This window comes from Protopterus annectens, chromosome 1.part1, assembly GCF_019279795.1.
Source record: "Protopterus annectens isolate FY-2018-M chromosome 1.part1, PAN1.0, whole genome shotgun sequence".
NCBI lineage: Eukaryota > Metazoa > Chordata > Ceratodontiformes > Protopteridae > Protopterus > Protopterus annectens.
In genome coordinates, this window is record NC_056726.1 from 1,055,478,787 (window position 1) to 1,055,504,024 (window position 25,238).

A 25,238-nucleotide genomic window follows, 5' to 3' on the forward strand; every position below is an offset into this window, starting at 1 on the left:
TATAACATGGAGTTATTTACAATCATATTTTTATGTGTTAAGGAGATTTTCATGAAGTGCATACTAATTAGCTCCCAATAATCTTTCCATTTTGCAACATATGACTGATCTATTAATAAAGTAATAACTTTTACAATAGAAGAGATAGTATATAAATTAAAGTCTGGAAAAGAAATACCCCCTTGAGACCAGCTATTAGTATGTTTCTTTAATGCAATCCTAGGTCTATTAGGTGCCCATAGGAAATTTAACATTAGTGTATTCAGTTTCTTGATAATTATTTTTGTAGGTGGAAGTATTATTGATTGTATTAAGTATAAAATCTTGGGGAATATTATCATTTTAATAATTGTAAGTCTCTCCTCCATAGTAAAAAACATATTATTCCAGGTATTAAAAAGGTTTTGTATATTAAGAAAACAGGTATTATCATTATTATATATAATAGATTTAATATCTTTAGATAGTATTATACCTAAATAAGTTATCTGACCTGAATTGGGTACATATTTAGTAAAATCACTAATGAGAATATTTTTTCTTGTATATATAGGTAGTATTTTAGTTTTTTCTTCATTGAATATTAAACCAGAAATACTTTTAAAATTCATCATTTTATCAAATAGAGACTGCATAGAAAAATTAGATCCTGCTGATGTAATTAGAACATCATCTGCAAAAAGTTGAATTTTGGATGTTGTATTTTCATCTATTTCAAAACCCTCTATGTCAGTACTGTTTCTGATCAAATTAGCTCAAGGCTCCATTACTAACGTGAATAATAGTGGAGAAAGTGGACATCCTTGTTTTGTACCTTTAAAAATGGGTATTTTTTGTGAAACATATGTTCCTACCTTAATATAAGCCAATGTTCCTTTGTATAAATGCTCAATTAGATTTACAAATGCATCTGAGAAGTTTGTGCACTTCAGTAAGGTAAACAGATAGTCCCAACTTACTGAATCAAATGCTGAACTTATATCAAGACTAATAAGTGTTAAATCTTTCTTTTTCCTATTTGCAAAATCAATTAATGTTAAAGTTCTTCTTATATTATCAAAAGTATTTCTATTTACAATGAAGCCTGTCTAATCTATATCTATAATGCCGGGGATGATTGTCTTCAATCTATCAGCAAAAATACTCATAAACATTTTATAATCAACATTAAGTAATGAGATGGGCCGATATGAAGTACATCTAGTTGGATCTTTATTACGTTTTAAAATTGGCGAAATAAATGTATATTTCCAAGATGGGGGGGTTATTAACTCAGTTTGGGCCAAAATAAAAACCTTATGCATTAATGAATATGTACTTTTCGAAAGGATTTTATATATCTCTGGTATAATACCATCATTACCCGGTGCTTTGTTTGATTTAAGCTTATTTATTTGTGTAATAACCTCTGTATATGAAATACTTTTGTCCAATAGTTTAATCTGTTGTTTATTAAGCTTTTTATTCATGTTTGTGGTTATAAACTCCTTTATTTTATCTTTAGGTTCCATGTTAATTTTATTATGGTTAATTTTGTGAAAGTGATTTCTAAATTCATCTAGTATTTCTGGTATACTAGAAACATTCTTCTTTTTCCTTAGAGAAAAGATTTCTTTGATATGGTTTTGTTTATTCAACCTTTTTGTTTTATTTTTAAGTCTATGTAAGTATTTGGGGCTTATTGAATAAGACAAAAACTTGTATTTCTCTAAAGTTATTTTAACTTTATGAGTTAAAATTTCTTTGTATTTCTCATTTAGTTTGTTTATTTCTTCAATAACTTTCTTGTCCATAAAATTTTCTTTATTATTATGTTTATAAGAGTCTAATTTACTTTGAATATCTAACAATTCCTTATCCCAAGATTTCCTTTTATTATTATACCATCTGATACTTTGTCCATATAGATATGATTTTAAGGCATCCCAAACATAGACAATGGAGACTTCAGGAGTATTATTTATGTCTAAAAATGTTTTACTTCTGAAAGTATATATTCTTTATAGTCTTTTAGTTGAGTTAAGTATGCTGGTATCCTTTTGATCTGATCATTATGAGTATGTTTTATCATGAATTCAAAAACAATTGAATTATGATCAGATATAGGACATGAAATGATTTTGGAATTAATTAAATCTGTTACCATCTGGTTAGAAATAAAGACCCTATCTATTTTTGAATAAGTTTTGTATCTGTTAGAAAAAAAGGTGTATGGTAATGATTTTGAATCTATCTGATTGTTAATATCATTCAAATGATAAGAATTAGCAAAATCATTTAAATGTTTTGCATTAGATGTAATTCTTCTTTTTCCTATAGTGGTAGTATCACTTTCATGTAGTATACAATTAAAGTCACCAGCTAAAATAATATCTCCTATAGAGAATGATATGATCTTATCAAGATGATGTTTCACTGTATTAATACCAATTCCAGGTATCCAATATACATTAATTAAAGTGTAAGTCTTCCCATTAATTTGTATTGTAACCATACAAAACATTCCTTTGTCATCCTGATAAGACTTAATGGTTTTAGGAATGGGCATACTTTTATTCCATAAAATAGCCACTCCTTTTTTTCTGAGTGTGCTCTGAACTAACCAATACTGTATATTTGTTTGTGGCTAGTTTATCAATATCTTTTTTCAAGAGATGGGTTTCTTGCAGGAAGACTAAGTTGGCCTTATGTAAATTAATGTATCTTATTTAGGCTTGCCCTTTTACACGGATTATTCAATCCATTAATGTTTAAAGAAATTCCTTTTAAAGATGTCATTTGGCATTTTTAAAACTTAAGAATCTTATGATCAAAATAACAAATAACAACATAAGTAATGTTACATCTCCTCCTTTAGGTGTACCTTTAAATATAGCTGTATTTATTGAATCTCTTATGGGATTTTGTATAGGATTCAATTTTGTTTGTAGTGACAATGAGTGTACAAAATATATTGTGGATGTCAAAACTATATACATATAACAATGAACAAGTGAAAATAATGTAAGGATTAAACCTTGCATCCAGCCTGGAGTTAAAAACTCCAACTTGGAGTAGTATTTACCACTCAAGTTAACCCCCTACCCTAAGCAGCAGTACCTCAGCTACCACCTTATCAATTTAATACTGGTTATATTTAACTTAAATTAACAGCTTTCAATTCAATTATCTAGCAAGACAAGACTACACATTTGGTAAAACAGCATCATATAAACTAAAATAAACTTTTTTAAAAAACTATTCATACTACTATATACATCTATGTAATATAATACACTTGTATTCAAATAGCATTCAAATAATCTTGATATTAGGAACCAAGAGGAGAGAGAGAAATAAAAGATGTGGAAGAGGGGGAGAGAGTGAAAGAAAGAGAGAGAGAGAAAAAAATAATAAAAAAAAAAAAAAAAAAAAGGAAGGCATATTTACATATTAATTTATTCAAAGTATGTAAAAATAAGTTCTAACATTCATTTAAATCAAAAACTTTGGCTAATATGGTTCAGACATTACATATATTAAGATGCATCTATTTTCTGTCATGTAAATGCAGTCAACAGCTTCCAAGAAAAACCTTGAATTGCTTGTATATGAGCATTTTACTCATACTCATTATTGTCAATAGAATAAAATATTATATTTATAGAAATTGTTATAAATCATACTGCATAGTTATGCAAATTCTCAGAAACACTTGCATTATTGTAAAAAAGCCATCTGTATTTTGTATGTCTATACTACTGCTTTAAAATATATCACATGACAATTTCTTCCAGAATAGAGTCATAAAGTTATTTATGCTTGTCAATCAGATGAATTAAATGAGTTATAGTAATGTATATGTTTGGAACATAAGTTTTTAACACAGATTAGTATGCTGCAGTCAAGTAGATTTTCAAAAACACTTGAATAAATGTTTCATTTTCTATGCCTTCTAAAATAAGACATTTACTTACTACAAGAAACTGCATCATTTAAAATCATTATAACTGACATATTTTATGATCTATAACATAGATATTTAAGTAATTATATAAAATAACTCACATTTAGATGTTAAAGAGTTCATTTTCCTGCACATAGTCGCATTTGCATCAGTTCTACTTCCTGGTAGAGTGTTCTTCCTGAATCTGCAATGTGTCAGTGTGATATCTGGGTCAAAGGTCAGATTGACTGCTTTCAGCTTCTCTGTGAGAATTCTGAGAGTTGAAGCTTTTAAAACAACTTGAGGACACTGTTCATGAGGTAGCCCACATCCCAGATTGTCTTCCTTAACATTTTGGCGGGAAACTTGTTAAAAACTAGTGACAAACATTCATTTAGCAGTGTAAATGCATCTAAACATGACAAAACCTTCGCGATGTATTTTATAGGTTATTACAGCCTCTATGTAAGTGAAATTAAGCCCAAAGTTATTAATAAGTAATCAAACTCAATATTTTTGTCCCAACTCAATTTTTATGCAAATCTTATTATTTACTGTGTCTATATGATCAAAAGCATTTCTATATATTAATATGAAAAAAAAAATAAAGAGAAAGAATAAAGAAAAGAAAAAGAGAGTAGAAAATAAGAGTGTAAGGCAGAAATAAAAAAAATGTAAGAGACAGCTATAAGAAGTATATACAATGGAATATTACTTACTGTTTATATTAATAGAGTTAAAAATAAAACATATTATTTACTATTATTTAGTTCTAATTATTATTAGATAAAGCATGACAGATTATTTACAAATAAGCATAAGCAGTATAATCAAGAAAGTATAATTAGGAATAGCATTTGAAGAACATATAAACTTTTTACAAGGAATAAATATGTTATTATTCTATTAATCATATTTTCATTACTCTTCTCTCCCTGCCCTCCCCCACCCTTTACCCACTACATAATCTAAATAGAATGTCATTGTTTAAACAAAGAAAAGGAGAAAAAAAAGAGAAAAAAAATGTATCAAATTACTGACCTTACTTCTCTTTTTCAGAAAGAGAAACAAATTGAATAATAGCTTGTTATTAGTTCCTCAGATATTTTGACTGGTTATGAAACAAAACATTTCTTTGCACACAGAGAATAACTTTGATTAAATCTTTTTCAGAATATTTGTGGCTTTCTGGAAATGCAGGAACTATATTTAAAAAGATTAATAATGAAGTAAAATGATGAGAGAAAAAAAAGAAAAAAAAACCATAGAACAAATCATTTGTTTTTTAGTCTCTTCTTCTTCTCTGAAGTCTTCCACGAAGTTTCAGTTGCCAGTCTCTTTAATGAAGGACTAGCCCATTCCATTTCCTCTATTTTATCCAAAATCTTATTTTTTGATAAACCGTAAAGCACAGTCTAAGTCATACAAAATTTTAGGACCATCAGGAAGGAAGATTTTTAGCTTGGCAGGAAACAGAAGGTATGTTTTAAACTGTGCTTTTTAAGCTCCCTTATTAGTGGCAGAAAAACTTTTCTTTTAGCTATTACCAAGGAAGAATAGTCATTGTCAAAATGCACAGTTGTCTCATTAATCTTAACAGGAGCTTTAGCCCAAGCAGATTTAAGAACCATCTCTTTATCAAAGATGATAGAAATCTAACTATAACTGATCTAGGATAGTTTTTGTTAGAGTTAGTATTAGCTATAGAGCTATGTGCTCTTTCGATACCAAAAGAGAATGCTTCTGGTAAGTCTAAAGTTTTAGGGAGCCATGTTGTTAAAAAAGAAGTAATATTGTTACCTTCAATATTTTCTGGCAGTCCAAAATCCTAATGTTATTGCGCCTAGATCTATTTTCCAGGTCATCCAGCTTTGTTTGTAAATGTGTATTTTGTTTCAGCAGAAACTCAATGTTGATTTCCTTTTCTTGGATTCTATTTTCCATGTCATTCACAGCTTCTTCTGTGCCTGTCATCTGGATCTTCTGTTGTTGCAGGTCTATATGTAACAAGTCTATTTGTTTTGTAGTTTTTTCTATGAAGGTATCAATTTTAGTATCCATTTTATCCATCTTAGCAGTAAGTTGCTGGATTATAGTTATCAGAGACTGAAGTTCTTTCTTGATGCTGGAGTCTTGAGAATTTGTCTTACTGGAACTCATTTCAGACTGATAAACTGACAGGAAAATTTCCAAAGTGATTTCTGACAGGAATATTGTTAAAATTTCCTTTCTTTTTTAGATATAGTTCAAGAACTATATAAAACAAACATATTTAGAAAGAAAATTACTTCAAAAATTAATTTTTTAAGTAATTAATTCCTGTCAGTGTAATGAAATTGGTGGAGCTGAAGAAATCTGCTGCTATCCTGTGTTCATCCTTGGCCACCCTTTGGTTACATTCTTGAAGCTCAGCACATAACATACAGTTTAACACACACTTCTGCACCAGCAGTTTAATACACACATAACATACATTCTTCTTACATTAGTAGTAGAAGCATACAAATCATGTTATTTTTCTAAATGACATAGAATTATTTATAAAATTCCAGCTAGCTGGGCTGGCCGCCTTCACAGAGAGATTAACTCAGATGCCATAAGCACAGATAATGAAGAGTCATTAATCACAAGTTCAAAGAAATCAGTCTCATTAACTTTCCTGGACAGTCTACTATGACGCTACACTACTCCATCTCCTGTGTGTGAATGTTACAGAAGTCATCCATGAATTATTGCTTTTTTTTCTGTATGAGGGGGTAATATGCAGTTCAAAGAAAAAAGTGAAATGTTTAGATAAAGTTTGAAGCTGCAGCAGTTAATGCAAACACAGTGTCCTTAACCTTGAGTGAAGAGTGATCTGATCATTAAATTGTTATCGATAATTCATGGAAGGTTCTGCAGCAGTAATGGTTTATGACAATTCCACAGTGCTAGTGTGCTTCAAAACTGCAGATACAATGACCAGACAGTTCTAAACTGCTTCCCACCGGAACTTTTTCTGAGGGGTACATCATTTACTTCAGGTCAGTTTATACCCCTGTAACCCTGTAAATAAACTGACCAATTCTAAGATTCACTTTGCATCTCATGAGAAATGACTTCACACTTTAATGAATGGTTCATTCAGTACATTTGATGGGTCAATGTGATTTGTGAATTCAGCTTCTCTGTATCCAAAAATTAGCCTTCTATATATAACAGTTTAGCACAGAGAATTAAGGTAATGAGTGATTAACAAGCTTCATTCCTTAGTTTTGGGTTTGATTCTATCAGACTCCATTTGCCTACTATTCAGCTGAGAAGTCACTTAACAACATTCCTGAGTAGACAACTAAAAGAAATACCTGTACCTAGTGCATTTGTGCAGTTTATAAAGAAAAACAGTGTTTGTTCTGAAAGTCATGACATAATACATAATAGATATAATTAATACATATTTCAAAAAATAATTGCAAAGAAAATATACTTTGAAAAGGTGATAACAAAAACTGAAAATGTATTAATTAGTACTAAATGAACAATGTTTGCTCCTCATACATGAAGAAAAATTGAATGCTGTATTTTTGAAACTAGACTTGCAACTGAGAAATAGATTGTCGTTTTATTTTGAAAATCATAAGACACACACATTTTCTTTTTTATTTTTATATAGATAAAGCAAAATATGAAAATACATCTGGGTAAGTAATATATTATTACTGATCTATACTGTTCCCATGATAATAGCTTGTTTAAGTTTTATCTGTAATTCCACAAGTAATGTTTTATTAAGGTCTGGCAGTTGGCTTAGAGGATTATGGAACTGTTTCCTGTGGTCCAGAGGTGAAAGGTGTGATCCCCTTTTCTGCCATTGTCTGACCATGTGACTCTGAACTTGTCACTTAACCAGACATAGTGCCCACACTGAGCCTGAAAGAGGTCCATGCAGATCAGTGTTCAATCCCAGGAAACAAATAAAATAAATATATTGATCTATTTACCTTTGTTGATCAGGAAAGTCAAACTGAGAAAAATCCCATTTTCAGGGGAGGCTCGGGGAGAAAAGCACCACAGTTAAATAAATTGAGGACATGTTTATACGTTCAGTACATTTACATGAACAGTAATTATTTTTTTGCATGAAAATAAAGGGAGTACATATACTGAAAACACTAAAAGAAATTTACATGCAATGGATAAACATCATTAGAGAATGAAATACAAAGGTAAACAGTGTAAAGACGTTTTCAATATATGTAAAAAAATAGAACTCAGAGTGTTTTCTTGGCTGATAGTAATTGTAGAAACAGATAGTAATGACTAATTTTACACTAAAAATAAAAAATATGTAGATTGATGAATTGATAGGAAAGAAATACAGTGGAAGGTTATTGACTGTGAAGCAGATAAGATGTTGTTTTAGGTTTATCGGAAATGCTGTAATAGATTACTTCTTTATATCAAAAGTTATAAAAACAGTGCTAGTCACCCAATGGCATGAACATTGGCTCAAGATAATGACCACAACAGATGTGACACCCTGACCCCATGTGCAAAAAAAAGTGAAAAAGGGGGTTAATAGATTGCTGGATAATAAAAACAAGCAACTCTACTATTTTAAAGAATCTGAAATACCCATTGTCTTGGAATAATACAGCAGAATGTGTGAAATAGTATGTCTATATTTTAACACTTTCTAAGAAGACTAGTCATACTCAAGAAGAAAGTAGAGCCCCCAGCTTCTGTGTCAAGATCATATGAAGGAAATAAGTAGCCAATCAGAAATCATTTGGGTGTTTGTGACATCATTACTACAAATAATGAGTTAAAGACAAATAATTCTTAAAAATCAGCCAAGATAGTGAGGTGGTTAGAGTCCCGGCTTTTACATGCAGGTGTTCACGGTTCGAGTATCAATATTTCTAAGCTTTCTACTGCTGAGAGCTGAGTGTTTACTTTCTTCCCTTTGAATACAGCCACTTTTGAAAAGCATTTTTTTTAACAAATTAGTTTTCCAAGACAATGTAATTATGTTATATAAGACAGATTTGTATACCCTCTGATAATTTAAATAATTCAATAACCAGTGTGAATATGTTCTAGCATACTCAATAAATTAAAAATCTGACAAATAAAAAAGGCTTGAAAAGGTGACCACTTTCCATATGCAAAACAACTTTGTTTCATCAGTACATAAAATTAATGTATTTTACAAAGCAAAACATGCATTTGTATAACAGATTTATTTTAATGATACATCTGAAAATTATGATCATTGTTCCAAAATCTGAAAACTCTCATTTTTGCTAATTTCAGTGACTTTAGAATTGCTGATTGCAGACTCTCTGTGCTGATATGTATATATATATATATATATATATATATATATATATATATGTATATATATATATGTATATATATACATATACATATATATATATATATATATATATATTTTTTTTTTTTTTTCCCCTGAGGAAAATATTTACAGGTACATGAAGTCTATAAGTAATTGAGTGGGGTCAATTCCAAAAGACTTGCTCACTGTGCAAAAGACCAGTTATACTGCCAGTAGATTGAGACCATGTCTTTTGGAAACTGGCCTGTTTTGGAAACTGGCCTAGCTTGTTTACAGATAGACCTGACACCAAAGTAAGCAATTTACACTGACAGTTTTTTTTTTGGAATCAAGGCATAGTTACTTTGAGAGCAACTCTTTTGCCCCAGAATTTACTACCTAGCTATATAGCTTTGTAAGCCCTTTACATTAGTCATGAGTAATTTTGGTTCCCAAAGCAGTGCCATTTGAGTCATTCCTGTGACTGGTAATTTTTGCTATGTTTTTAATAACAATAATTAAAAAATATTCAGCCTGCTACGCATTACTTCAGGATAAGGTATTTTATCAGATCGATTACTATCTGAATGAATTTGTAACACGAGCAGAGTAATAATGGAGGCTGTTATACTGCTGGTCACCATACAATCTCCATCTCTAGCCTCCAGCATGCCATTGCTTTCATAGGATGACAAGAGTTTACTAGGTTAATGGCCCTGGGACCCTTACATGCCTAGCCTAGAGTTCTGCCTCAAAACTAAGCCTCAGTCTGCACTTGTCACCCCTGTCAATGAGGCACACAGGTGACACAGGTGGAACCCCTGGGACAAATTTGTAGTTTCCTATACAGTCATCAAGGTTGTGCTTGAAGAGGGTCAGCAAGGTGCTCTGTTTGACATGTATGGAAAGTCTGTTCCAGAGATGGGGCAGCCTCTGGGAGACAAATATGCCTCTCCATTAGGTTTTGTTGATGTCACATATTAGATTCAGGCCTTTTGAGTGGGTAATGTGTGAGAAGTTAGACTTATGGATATGGAACATCTCTAGTAGGGCAGGGTCCAAGATTGTCCTCATAGGCAAGACACAGATCACCCCTGAGCAATCTGTATGATATCGAGTAGAGTGATAGTGATTTGAGCCTGTCTGCACAGGACAGGTGTTGGAGGCCATGGATTCTCTTTATGAGGTATTTCAGTGGCCTTTCAGGTTGGTGCAGATGTTTGGAGAGGTACATCCCAAACAGGATGTTATACTCAATTATTGTTCTGATGAGGGAGGAGTATAGTGAGGTAATAACCTACTTAATTTGGATGCAATCCCTTTACTTATGAGATGAACCAAGTAAAAGGCTTTTCTGCCACTGCTGCTGCATGTTGGTTGAATGTGAAGTTGTTATCAACCTGAGTGCCCAGGTCTCTGACCACAGGTTGTGAGCTTAGGGGGTTGCCTTGATGAGATAATCAGTAGGGGTCGTGTTTTTGCTAAATGGTATAATGATACATTTTTTTTTGCATTTAGCTTGAGGCTATGGCTTTGGCACCAGTCATTAGGTGCTGTGAGACCCTCTTGCAGTATAGTAACATCATTTGTGTAGTCAGTGACAACAACCACCTTGCAGTCATCTGCAAACTTGATCAGCCACATGCCTTTTGTCTTTGCCTGGACCTCTGAGAAGTAGATGCCAAACAGTAGGGGTCCCAGTACAGATCCCTGGGGAACTCCATTAGTGACAGGTCTGTTATCAGAGGTGGAGGTGCCTGTTTTGACTTTGAGGATCCTGTTGGTGAGCCAGTTGTCCACCCACCTGATGAGACAGGGATTTACGCCAAGTTGTTAGCTTTTTAATGATGCCCAAGTGGGGAATTGTGTCAAAGGCCATGGCCAAGTCAAGGTAAGCTGTATGCACTGACTTTCCCCTCATCCAGTGCCTTGCTGACAGTCTCAAAGAAGTCAACCAAGTTCAATAGGCAAGATCTCCCCATGACGAATCCAAACTGGGTGGGGTCAAGTGCTTGGAGATTGCCTATATCCTTGTTTATAAGATCCATAATAATATGCTCCATGGCTTTACAGATCAGAATTGACAAGCTAATGGGGCAGTAAGGTTTCCTGGGTCAGAAATGTCACCACCTTTGTGCAAGGGGATGACAATGGCAGTTCTCCACTCTGCTTAATGGCGAAGCCAGTTCTTGCTGGAGATGGCGCAGAATACAGTCTGGAATACTATCAGGTCCCACAGAAGCTATGATTTTGCTTTGGCTAGGGCTGCAACACTTGATCTATGGAAATGTGAGGTGCAGGACAAGTATCGGGGACATACCTCCCAACCGTCCCAAATAACTCAGTTTTTACCGAGTTTTGGGTTCCAAATACTGGGGTATCACAATTCCCGAGTGGCACCCCTCCATTTCTGACTTTTCCCAGCTTTAGTTTTTATTTTATTTTATTTTTAATTCCCCCCTTTTTTTATGTTAAGCTGACGTCATCACGTGCGTGATGACATCAGCTCCATCAGAGCTATCAGCCTGTCAGAACTGAGCTCAAGGGCTCCAAGGGCACATTTGCAGCTTTGCCCGTGATCTGCATCTGCGAGTGCGAGCGGTTTATTCAAACGATCACTCTGCCGGTTCGTTAAGTGTTTTCTGGCTACAGCAGCTCTTTATTCAAGTGCTCAGAAACAGAGTAGAAACAACTCTCTGCTGGTTCATTTGAAAGTGTTTTCTGGCTTCATCAAATGAGCGTGCTTTGGAAGGAAGGAATGGGATTTTGCATGCAAGAAATTATTATTTCTGGCCGATGTGTGTGTGTGTGTGTGTGTGTGTGTGTGTGTGTGTGTGTGTGTGTGTGTGTGTGTGTGTGTGTATGAAGAAACAATGACCTTTAATGGAAAAGAGCTCAAGAGCTAAAAATCTTTGTTTCATTACACTGTCTGTTTCATTGAATATTACTGGTGCTATGTGTTTAACTCAGAGATGATAGCTAGCAATACATTAGATTGGTATATAAACTAAATGGGCATACGAGTTTCCCCTTTCTAGTTCATTACATGATCTGTGAATTACTTAAGTAGTGCCCATATACTAGATCTATGGCCTTCAAATGATACTAACAGTGAGCTAAAATATAAGTGCTATAATGAGAAGTTATGTACTTACCATAACTTTCCATGTTAGTTGTCTTCTCTCACCTTCTTTCTTGCTTGATGGGTTCGGAGCCGATCCTCGGCTCCGACTCGGCACTTTGCTAAGCTCGAGAGTCACTTTTACCAGCTCGAGGCAGCCCCATATCCCATGATGCAAGGCGGTAAGTACCCATATCTCGTTTGTTGTCTATAGGCAATAACACCTAGCATAAAAAACTTCCCAAAAGGAAGAAAGAAAGGCAGAAAAAGCCTGAAGGATGGGTTAGGAAGACCAGAACAATATGGTCTTAAGAAGCATTCTTCCATATAGGGAGAAAGAAAGGTCTGTCCAGGCCAGGGGGAAGGAGGGAGGGTCGCAAGAAAGAAGGCGAGAAGACAACTAACATGGAACGTTATGGTAGGTACATAACTTCTCAATGTTAAGTTGTCAATCTCGCCTTCATTCTTGCTTGATGGGACCGCGTCCCTAGCACCTCTATCCTGGGTGGCTCAATGGAACAGACTCTTGAGAACTGTAGAGCCAAAACTGGCTCTATCCCTGGAGGCCAAATCCAATTTGTAGTGAGAAACAAAGGTATGAGGAGTGGCCCAAGTGGCTGCTGCACAAATAGTGTCTAACGGAAGCCTAGCCTGAAAGGCTGTGGAAGTGGCTAAGCTTCTAGTTGAATGCGCTTTAGGTTTCCAGCACAGCTGTTTTCCCATGAGCTGATAGATTTCAGAGATGACAGAAGAAAGCCATCTAGATAAGGTCACTTTTGATACAGGAAGGCCTTTTTTGTTATCAGCATAAGAAATAAAAAGCTGATCGGATTTCCTGAATTGTTTTGTTCTGTCCAGATAATATCTGAGTTGGCGGTGAACATCAAGATAATGTAATTTTTGTTCCAATCTGTTTGAGTAATTTGGGAAAAATACAGGAAGGTCAATAGACTGATTCAAATTACTCTTTGAGACGACCTTAGGCAAAAAGGTCGGATTAGTTCTCAGGGATACCCTGTCTTTGTGGAAGACCAAATAAGGGGGACGAACAGAGAGAGCATGAAGTTCAGACACTCTCCTAGCTGAGGTAATAGCAACCAGGAAGAGTGTTTTCCATGAAAGAAATTTCAGGGAACATGAAACAGCTGGCTCGAAGGGAGGAAGAATCAAGGATGTCAGCACTAAATTTAGGTCCCATTGAGGAGGAGGACTCCTGATTGGAGGTTTCAGGAGAAAGATTCCTTTTAAGAAGGCTCTACAAAGCCTGTGGGACATAATATTGTGATCTGCGAACCCGACATGAAAGTTTGAGATAGCAGCCAACTGAACTTTGACAGTGGAAGAAGAAGAGCCCGCGTGAAAAATTTCTGCTAAGAAATCCAAAACTGCTTGAACTGAAGCAGTAAAAGGATCAATATTTTTAGCTTTTGCCCAACAAGAAAAACGTTTCCATTTGCTGATATAAATCCTTCTAGTAGAGGATTTTAGGGAAGCCACTATGATATCCCTAACAGGATTAGAGATCATAGGAAGCCTGGCTAAGGAAGGAAGTGGAGCAACCATGCTGTGAGGTTGAGAGAAGGGATAGACCGGTGCAGCTGACCCGATTGGTGAATCAGAAGGTCTGGTACTGGGTCCAGATGCCACGGCTGCACCAAAAGGGGACGATGGAGGAACGGAAACCAAATTTGTCGAGGCCAATAGGGAGCAATGAGAATCATTTTGGCTCTCAAAATGGTGGCTTTCTGGAGAACTTGTGGAATCAGTGGAAAGGGAGGAAAGGCATAAAGAAGTCCCTGCGGCCAATCCTGGGTTAGAGCGTCTCTGGGGGGATGGCCTGGCAGTGGGAAGAGAGAAAAAAAGTCTGGGTATTTGCTGTTTTGGGGAGTAGCAAAAAGATTGCAACATGGGCGGCCCCATTCTAGGAAAATCTCCTCCACTATAGATTGTTTGAGAGACCACTCATGAGGCATGAGAATAGCTCTGCTCAATCTGTCCGCTAGAATGTTGGTTTTCCCAGGGATATGCGTTGCTACCAGAAACCGATGAGAGGAGATTGCCCATTGCCAAAGTCTGAGAGCTTCTCGACACAAGGGGTAGGACTTAGTTCCGCCCTGTTTGTTGATATACCATACTACAGACATGTTGTCTGTGTGAACTGCAATTGTTCCCAAGGGAAGAAAGTCGTTGAGGGCTTGCAACGTTAAAAGCACTGCTCTCATCTCTAGGACATTTATGTGCAGGTGGTATTCGAACGGTTGCCACGTCCCATGAACCATCCTGCCCTGATAATGACCCCCCCACCCGATCAGGGAGGCGTCCATAGTGACAGTGGCTACCGGGGCCGGGGGTACAAAGGGTCTGCCTTGGTGAATCTGGGGAGAAGTAATCCACCACGAAAGATGATTCTTGCAAATTTGTGTCACCAGGATTTGGTGACGCATTGGAAGTTGTTGGTACAACCACTGAGTGAACAACATCCACTGAAGCAGACGCATGTAGAAGCGGGCCATGGGAAGAAGGGTAATGGCCGTAGCCATGAGGCCCAGGACCTTCAGAACCATTCTGGCTTGCACTTTTTTGCTGGCAAGGATGATCCTCACGTGACTTTGTATATCTGAGATTCTTTGGTCTGTGAGGGTTTCTGACATCCGAACAGTGTTTAAGTTTGCGCCTATGAAAGTAATAGACTGGCAGGGCAATAAGGAGGATTTTTCGTAGTTGATCGAAATTCCCAACTGAGTGCAGAAATTTAGTGTGTAATCCCTGGCTTGAAGAAGTTGATGCCTGGTGGTGGCTGAAAGGAGCCAGTCGTCGAGATACGGAAACACCTGGAATCCTTGACGTCTCAGGTGAGCCGTGACCACTGCCATACATTTGGTGAACACTCTGGGGGCTGTGGTGTGACCAAAGGGCAGGGCTCTGAATTGGAAATGACTGGACCCCAGCCGAAAGCGGAGAAACCTTCTGGAGCGTCTGTGAATTTTTATAAGATAGTACGCGTCCTGAAGATCTATTGAGCACATCCAGTTGTCCTTCTCTAGGAATGGCAAAATTGACTGCAGTGTGACCATTCGAAATCTTGTCTTCCTCACAGACTTGTTGAGTCTGCTGAGATCCAATATTGGTCTCCAGTCTCCCGTCTTTTTGGGGACCAAAAAGAATCTTGAGTAGATTCCGGGCTCTGAATGGTCTTTTGTAACTGGCTGAATGGCTCTTTTTTGTAGAAGCTTTAATACTTCTAACTCTGCAATTTCCCTTAGACCAGGTGGTACATCTGGAAGGGAATTTGTGTGAAAGAAGGGACTTTCCTCGAAAGGAATTTTGTAACCCTCGGATATAATCGACTGTACCCATCTGTCTTGAGTGAGGGAACGCCAGGCTTCTGGGTACAGCGATAGTCTTCCCCCGACTGCCTCCAATGATGGACAGTCGGGCAACATCTCAGGGATGCTGGAAGGGCTTGTCAGAGAGAGGCTCTCTGCTTCCCTGGTTTTGTGGACCCCCTCTGCCTCTAGAGTGGCGTCTGTTGTTATTACCCCCTCTGCCTCTAGGGGTAAACTGACCACGTGTATCCGGCGTGACTCCTTGGGATTTGCGGAACCACATCTTTCCACCCTTCTGTCCTTTGGGGTAAGGTCTAGAAGGGGTGGAAAACGGACCCCTGGCAGAAAGAGTCTTGCCGTCCTGTTCACACCTGGTCAATGTATCCTTCACTTGAGGGCCAAACAAAGCTGACCCATCAAAGGGAGAGTTTGTGAAGGACGCCTTAAAGGGATCTGCAAAATTACAGAGCCGCATCCAGGATTGACGTCTAAGAGCCACCCCTGTACCTGCAGCTCTACTCGCTCCATCTGCTGCATATGATATCAGTCGCATGGAGGAGTTAGCTATAGAATTAAGGATTCCTAGCTGAGAAGCAATTTTCTCTTGAGCCCCTGCAGCCGTAGGATCCTGTACTACTTCACCTAGTTCCTTAAGGATGTCCCTTTGGAGTCTGGTGAAGTGACATAAGTAGTTCAGCGAGCGCATAGCAAAGGTTGCTGAAGAAAATATCTGCTTACCATACCTATCCATGGTCCTAGAATCCTTGTTAGGAGGATGGACTGGTACGGAAGGATCTGCAAGTTCCTTCTTAGTGGCAGCAGCCACCACCATGGCATCAACAGGGACACCTTTCGTAAGGAATTGCTTTTCTGAAGGGGCAGTAATAAATTTAGATGGCCTCCTGGGAACTGGCTCTACAGAGTCAGGAGCAGCCCAAGCCTTTCAAGCAATAACTTCCATAAGGGGGTCGAAAGGCGGAGACACCCAGGAGGTGGAGGGCCGAGATCCAAACGCCTCTAGGTATACCGACTCATCCTCAGAGGGATTTGTGGAGGGCCAGTTTCCCCTCTGTTTTAGGAGTTCTAGGATATCTGAAAAGGAGACATCCTCAGAGGGGGATCTTGGGGATCCCTCCGACTCATCTAAGTCGGTATCTGAAGTGATAGACTCAGGGGAGTCTAGGTGTTTCCTCTTACAAGTCCTCTTGCACGGAGGATCTCCTGACTGATCAGGAGAATCCTCGGAAGAGGGGGTTATTCCCAGTGGGGAAACCTGAGGCGGTGGATCTCTGGGTCCGGGAGCAAGAGAGATGGAAGAGATATTGACAGGCACTGTAGAGGGAGGAGCTAAGGGAATGGACTGCTGGCTGAGCCCAGTTGCCAGCCCACTCTTCATCACCTCGAAGGCCCCCTCCCAGGGAGGTCCGAGAGAACCCGTTCCGAAGAAACCGGGACTCCAGGGCCCACCGAAAGGGAAGGCTCTGAGGCAGATGTCAGAGCCGAGCTAACCAAGGCCGAGGCTCCAAGAGGAAGAGTGGGGTCGGACAAGGGTCTGATGCCACTCACCCCCTCGGAGGAGACCAGGGAAGCCCGACCACCAAATCCCTCCAAGGAAGGTCTCGAGGAGGAGATAAGAGTAGATGCTGAGGGTGCAGAAGGGGGGGGGTATCCGCCCCTCAGCCATAGCAGTAACTATCCCCGAAGACTCCAGCTCCAAACTCTGAGGTAGAGTTGAAGGAGGAACTTGAAGAGGGTGTGGACTAATAGTCGTCTGTTGAGATGGACTATGCAGCATCTGGGCCAGTGCCTGTGATTTCAATAATCTACTTACCACCCTCTCTAAATCATGGTCTGAAAGCCTGGACGACCTAGATGATCGGCTCCGATGGCTCCGCTCCGAGAGGAGAGGTGAGGCTGGAGCCGAGAGTATCGGTTCCAAGGAAGGGGACCTGGACCTCTTCCTCAACGGAACCATCGGAGCCGAGGAAACCATAGATCCAGACGGAGCCAAGGACTTTTCGGCTCCGAATGAAAGTCTCGATGCATCAGCTCCAGCTGGAGCCGATGCAGATGTAACAGTAATGGTGTCGGAGCCGGTCGGCGCCGACACCGAAGCCTGAGCCACATGGTGGTCGGAGCCAGTCGGAGCCGACACCGATGTGACCATAACAGTATCAGCACCGAAGATTTTTGCAAGACAGGATCGGCTCCAGCCGGAGCCGATCTCGACTCCGAAGGAGTCGGAGCCGAGGCCACCGGCTTAGATAGAGAAGCCTGGGCCTTAGAAGACTTAGAAGTCTTGCTCGGAGCCGACTTAGCCGGAGAGCCCTCCGGTTTAAGAAGACCCCTTAAAATCAACTTATTTCTCCTCTCCTGCAGGACTCTCTGGCTAAAGGAATGACAAATTGCACATGAGTCCTGCAGGTGGAGAGGTCCCAGGCAATATAAACAAGAAGTGCGACCGTCTGTCAGAGACATCTTCTGACAGCACGAGTCACACTTCTTAAAGCCTGAGACCCTTTCTTTGGACATAGTTGCACACAAACAGTACACAACAACACAGTCCCAAACAGACAACTAAGTTATCCCAAAATATAATAAATTAACCTCTCACACACACACACCCTGACGGGGGGGGGTGGGAGGGAATGAAGGCCTGACTAAAAGAAGGGGAAGGAAATATAATTTTAGTCAGAAAAGGGCTTACAAATAAATAAATTAGAAGGTAATCTGAAGAAAAGTGAAAAAGTTAAATTTTAGGGGCAAAAAGTAGTTAAACACTAACACTTACCAGGAGCTGGCAAAAGGAGGACCTCATCAGCGAAGCGGCAAACGAGATCTGGGTACTTACCGCCTTGCATCATGGGATATGGGGCTGCCTCGAGCTGGTAAAAGTGACTCTCGAGCTTAGCAAAGTGCCGAGTCGGAGCCGAGGATCGGCTCCGAACCCATCAAGCAAGAATGAAGGCGAGATTGACAACTTAACATTGTTTTATTAACTGTGCTACATAAAATTAAATTGAATTAAGCTATTACAGCTTTATGCAAGTCTTAAGCTATTTATCCTTATGGAATATGGCAAAGCATTAAAGCATTTTAATGGAAATCATTTTAGATAATTAAAATAATCTTTTCAGGAAGCAATTCATACTGGACCATGTAAAAATGAGTTTATCCTAAATATACTGGGTTGTTAGTTATCAAAAATAGCATCTTCCTTACATGCAATCTGGTATGTAACTTAAAAGAAAGTGTAACTATCTATAGCTCCATACAAATTTTTTTGTTTTGTTTCTGTTTACAAAGGAGTTGTTAACAAATACCAGGTATCTACACAGTGTGTGTGTGTGTGTGTGTGTGTGTGTGTGTGTGTGTGTGTGTGTGTGTGTGTGTATGTAATACACCTGGTGGCTACAGGTACTCAGGCTCAAACCCTGTACCTTTGCTACAGGGTAAAATGAGCCTAAAGTCCCTAGCCACCATCACTTGTGAGTTTGCCCAGGTTTTTTGTGCTAGGAGGTTGAGAGCTATGGTGAGAAATGAATTCACTAAATGCTAGCCATTAAGTTTCAGTCTTCCTATTTTTCAGGAAGCTGCTGATTTGGCATAATGATATGTTGCTCTGACTGTAGTGCATAGCGTCCTGGGTTCAGGACTTGTCAGTGAAATGCATGGTGGTAAAACAACATTTTATTTTAGCAACTTTATAAAATTATACAAGCAATGTTTAAAATGTGTCCCTGGTTTTTGACCCTTTCTCCCGCCCCAAAAAAATGAAATTGAAAATAAATGCGAGAAGCTGTGCAAGATGCCTATGGATGACACTACTGTCATTCTATTTATAGTGTGGGCATGGAAGTAGACTTTTATGATGGAAATGTTCTTAATTGAGCAGTTTTTGTCATTACTGGTTCATGCATTTTGTTTCATTGCCTACAGTACAGCCTACTGGAAAATGTCCAAACAATAAATTTGAAATGTGCTCTATCTAACAAGTGCGTTGTATTATACAAGGTCATAAGGTCAAGGAATATAATTTAATAAAGTCAGGAAGGGGTATCAAAGAAAAGAACACATGTATGTTTCTTGTTTTGTGTGCAAGGGTCCAATGATTTGAAAACAGCCCAAAGGTAATCTTTATCCACCACTGGCCAGATGCATTTTCTTTGGATGTGGTGTGGGTTTCAATGCTGTTTCAATGAATGTGAGTTTCAAGGGCAGAGAAGTTTAATACCAAGTCTATTTTCATTCTGAGACAGTATTGCTTTGTTTACCAGATGTCTATTAGTGTTTGTGCATTGTTGTGCTGTAAAATGTAAAAATAAAATCCAAATCATTGTAGAAGTAAAGCAGTATGCACACATTAGTGTTTATGATAAATGGGGTGAAATAGCCAGGTAATGGGACATTGGAATGGCTGCAGGGGGACGCTGGTGCCATATTTTGGTTGTCTGTTCTTCAGTTTGCATTTGAAAGTTGGTCTCCCACAATTCCATTGAAGTTGTTGGGGTTACGTAAGTATGTATGCAAATTAGATGTTACGCAGTGTACAGATTGTAACTATTTTTCATGGGCCTTGTCCATATTTTTGATGTTTCCAGGTTGAGAGGTATGATCGGGGATGTTGAAAGGGTCTTTGAGGGGAAGACAGGGAGGTGAAGTTTGCACTGAACCTATCTGCCAGCAGGTTGGCTAAGTCAACAGGATCAGTGTAAGTGGTACTGTTAAGTATTAATTCAGAACAAGAAACGACTCAGCCAGTATATCCAAAGAATTTATTTTATAGTACCAACAATTGATGTTCTCCAGCGCCTCGGCATAAGCCTTTTAACAGAGTATAACAAAACCCATTTCTCATTCCTTTATATAGTAAAAAACTATTCTAATAAAACAATTAAAAAACACTTAATTACAACAACCATTTCCAATCAAGCTCTCTGTTTAACCTCTTAGGGTGTAGAGTGTCAAATTTTAAAATAAACAGTGCTTCTTTCCATTGTAGTTTATTCTTCAAGCACATACCTTTCACACAATGTACTTTTTCCAAGATTCTGCCTGTTAAATTCTTAAAATCACTGTTATGAAATTTTTTAAAATGAAAGCCTAAAGGGCTTTCTACCTTTTCATTTTTAATATTTCTCAGATGTTCTAAGAACCTAACTCGAAAACTCCTTTTTGATTCACCTATGTAAAGTAAGTGTAAGATCAGTGTAAGTGGTACTGTTAAGTATTAATTCAGAACAAACCTGGGCTTTGCCATGGAGGGTTCCTGATGTAACTGAAAAAGACTTTGTGGTTTCCCTTTGTTTCAGAGATTAGTTTTGATTCATAATTGGCTTTGGAGGTTTTCACTAGTGATCTAATCTGCTTGTTGAGGCTAAGTAGGGAGTATTTCCAATTTGGAATTTGTTCCTTTTTACCCTTAGACAACAGTTTCTTCCTTTTGTTGTAAAGCCTGTTGATAGAGGATGTACACCAAACAGGTTTGTGTTTCCTTCAGGACCAGATTTTACTTATATTGGGTAAGGCTGAGTCCATGCCCATGTACAGGTGCTTGTATACTACACTGACATACTGTTCAGCATAGTTATCTGCATCCTCAGAGGAGGGTGGTGGTGTAAAGTTAAAGATACCCTCCTTTAGGAGGTTGTAGTCAGCTTTTTAGAAGTTTTTTATCTTGATGGGGGGTTGGGTGGGATAGAAACTTTAAATAAGACAGTCCGATGATCTGATGTCACCAGGGAAGAACATACTATGGGAGTAATGCAGCAGTCACCCATGTTGGTGAGAACCAAGTCCAGAATGTTTTCTCCCCTTATGGACAATGAGACGAGCTGGTCTAGTGTGTTAGAATTGATGAAGTCAAGGAATCATTGAAAGGTGCATTAGTGCAGGAATAGTTCACCCAGTCTATGGTGGGGTAGTTGAAGTCACCAAGGATCAGGCTGTTAGGGGGTACCTTGATGGAGTCAAGTAGTTCCAGGTAAGAGGTGTGGGTGTCCTGAGTCATGGATGGGGGTTTATAGCTGGCTTTAACTTGGACAAGTGTTTTGCCAACTGTCAGTTGCACCTGGAGTAGTTCCAGTGCATCATGCTGGCAAACCAGTCTGGAGGTGTGCCTGTCCTTAATGATGATAGGGACTCTATCACCCTTAGTCTCCTGACCTCATTCTAGGGTTGGAATGTGTGGAATGAGGAATAACCTGGTAAGGCAGGGGTACACTCTGCAGCCATGCACTAAGTTTCCATGACAGCACAGACATCGGCATCTTCCAGTGCAAGGTAAGCCTCCAGTAAGACAATTTTCAGGGTAAGGCTCCTAGCGTTAAGCAGCATGACCTTCAATTTGCTTTTTGACAGATTTTTTATGTTGGAAGGTTTGTATTTGGGACATTGCCTAAAGAAACCACAATGGGGGATGCGAGAGCCTTGGCCAGGATCCAGAAACCCAGTGGTGACAGGTGGAGGCCATCTCTGGCAAAGCATTAAGACATTGCAGTATCATGTTAATGTGTGACCTATCCTTTGATATTTGCTATTTAGGAAACAACTGATGTGAGTGTTCTCTGAACTTCCACTTACCTTTGCCCATGACACTGATGGAAATGCACAAGAAGTGTAGCTAGAGTAGGCAAAAGGGGCAGCTGCCTTGGTCATAATGTGTTAGGAGGCACAGTCAACAGATCTGTTTAAATTGTTTTAATAAATGTGTGAGACAGTAGACCATGATGATATTAAGATCTGGTGCTCCTTATAGAATGAATGAAAACCCAGATCAGAGAGGTAACTTGTTTTTTGCTCTCACATTGTGTGTGAGGATGTAGGGCATTGGGATGTGGTATTTCTCCTTAAGAGAAGAGGGCCAACACATTTATTTATGGATTTTCTTTACTGGAAAAGGCTCAGGGAGATACGCTCCAGTACAACACAATAAAACTGAACATTAATAATGACATCTAACAAAGATATTATGTAGTTAAGCATGGGAAGTCGCAGTTTTATGCAGTGTAACCATAAACACAGAGAGCTAAGTCAGCAGTAGAATTATATACAAACAAGCACAGGTAATTATTCATAACATTATAGTATTCAGACATATTGTAGGTCATAATTATATGCAGTTACTCTGTTTTAGAAGGGATAAGGATTTTGACAACAAAAGTAGTTAGACGAGAGAAGAACAGTTTAATCAGTCAGAGTATTCGCCATGGGTTGAGTAGGTGTCTTTTTAGTAGAAGATTGAAAGACTTTAGTGATGGGTGTTGTCTAATTCTTAAGGGGATGGAATTCTAGTTTTGGATGCTATGTGATAGATTAGGGAGCAGTGAGCCAAGCTGTTAGGCTTGGATATTAGTAGGAGAGATTTGTCGGAAGAGGGTAGAATCCTAGGTGGATGGTAAGATTGCAATAGGTTTTTAAGGGATGGACAGTCATTTGTTTTATATAGTAGCTTGTGGACAATAGGGAGTTGAAAATACATGCATTGGTGTGGTAGTTGTAGACACTGGAGATGTTTGAGTGCTAGACAATGGTGTGACCTTATAGGGGATGTTGGCTGCAAATGTTGTGACCTTGTTGTAGCCTTGTAAAATGTTGAAGCTTGTTTAGATAATTTAGCTGGATGTTGGTAACCATTGGTGCAGCAGAGAGAAAGGTAGGAGGAAGGTAGTGGTGATATGAGATTGAGCTGTGTTAGTTAGAGATCTGTGGTGATATGAGATCGAGCTGTATTAGATAGAGATGTGTGGTGACATCAGATCAAACTCTGTTAGAGATGGTTCGGCTCTATAGTGATTTTTTTTATTACATTTAATATAGATATCAAATTTTAGGGTTTCATGTATATGAACTCATAGTATTTGGCTATGGGTGACAAATTGTATTTTGTTGTTGTTAGAGGAGGTAACAGAGAAGGATGGATTTTTTGCAACATGTTTTGGATTGAAGCAAAGTAGTTTTGATTTGTTTGGATCGAGGAATAGCTGGTTGGAGGTCAGATAGTATTTTACTCAGGAAAAAGAGTCTTGAGTCGCTGTTAAAGGGAGTCAGTGTTTTTTACTGAGCAGATGACCGTGGAATCCTACTGTACTAGGGGGTCATTCTTCTTTATCAGGCAAGGTCGTTATCACGGATGCTAAATGTGTGGATGATGTAATAAGCCCCAAGTGCATCATCATAAGGGTAAACCAAAAGCCATGGCTAACCAGTGAGGTGTATAAGCTCGTAAAATCTAGGAAAGCAGCATTCAGATCAAATGACATGGATGTCCTGAGGGTTGCTGGAGCCAGACTGAACAAACGTATTAAGGATGTGAAGAGAAGCTATGGCAGGAAGATGCAGAGCCACATTAGTGACAAGAGGGATACAGATGACTACGTACACGCATACAAAACATCAATGACTACAAACATGCATCAGCCTCATGCGATGACTGCACTGAATTTTTGAACCAAATGAACATCTTCTCCATCAGGTTTGATACAGATAACAAAATGGTGGCAAATAAACTACCTGTTGACAAGGATGAAGCAGTGCTGAGCCTGAACACAACTAATGTCATCAGAACCTTGAAATGGGTTAACCTGAGGAAAGCAGCAGGCCCAGATAACATCATGGGTAGGGTACTACAGGAACGTGTGAATGATCTCGTGCCAGTACTCAGACATCTTCAATACCTTGCTACAACTAGCCAGTGTACCAGAATGCTTAAAGAAGATGACCATCATTCTCTTACCGAAGAAACCACAACCAACAGCTATAAATGACTACTGACCAGTGGCTTTAACCTTGACAGTGATGAAATGCTTTGAAAAGCTGGTTAAAGATTACATAACCTCAAGCATGTACGTCTCAAGACATCTGCAACAACTGGAAAGGCCACAGAAATACCTCACTAAAAGAATCACAGGCCTAAAGCAGATGCTCTACGCTAACCGCCTTAAAAAACTCCAGCTGTACTCTGTCGCATATCGTCTACTCAGAGATGATCTCTGCTTAACATACAAGGCCATGTCAAACCCAGAGCTGTTGGACATGCTACACTTAAAGAAATCCCAATCCCTCAAAGCCACACGCTCCAGGGATCTAAACCTTGTCATCACAATAAACAAAACATGCTGGAGGGATAGGTTCCTGACCCAGAGACTCCCCAGACTCTGGAATAGATTACCCATACATGTCAAGCAGAGTGCCTATTTGGCCCTCTTCAAAAGGAGCCTTGACAACTGGATGGGAGAAAGGAAAATCACCCTGTGGATCACGTCAGTTGCCCTGCTAGACAGGGGCCCAGAGAAGTAAATAATGTGGGAAGAAATAGCCAGGGAATTGTTATGGCTAGGCTTGTATAGGCCCTAGGGCTGATAGCCTAGTACCAACCTATGAACCTATGGACACATTCCAGTTTGCATACAGGATGAACCGTAGTACAGCAGATGCCATCTCCCTAGCAGTGCACGAACAAACTTTGACCCACTTCGAAGGCAAGAACTGCTATGCAAGAGTACTATTCATAGACTTCAGTTCTGCCTTCAATACTGTCATCCCTCAGAA

At 38.7% G+C, this 25,238-nt stretch overlaps 1 protein-coding gene across 1 annotated transcript in view; it reads left to right on the plus strand.

The window, feature by feature from the left end:
• The window catches only part of LOC122815327, a 741,432-nt gene that overhangs the window by 447,040 nt on the left and 269,154 nt on the right, over positions 1 to 25,238 (plus strand). Inside the window, exon 7 of the mRNA XM_044087743.1 lies at positions 7,578 to 7,605. Within this exon, the coding sequence (XP_043943678.1) occupies positions 7,578 to 7,605 (28 nt within the window). The remainder of the gene's footprint in view (positions 1 to 7,577; positions 7,606 to 25,238) is intronic.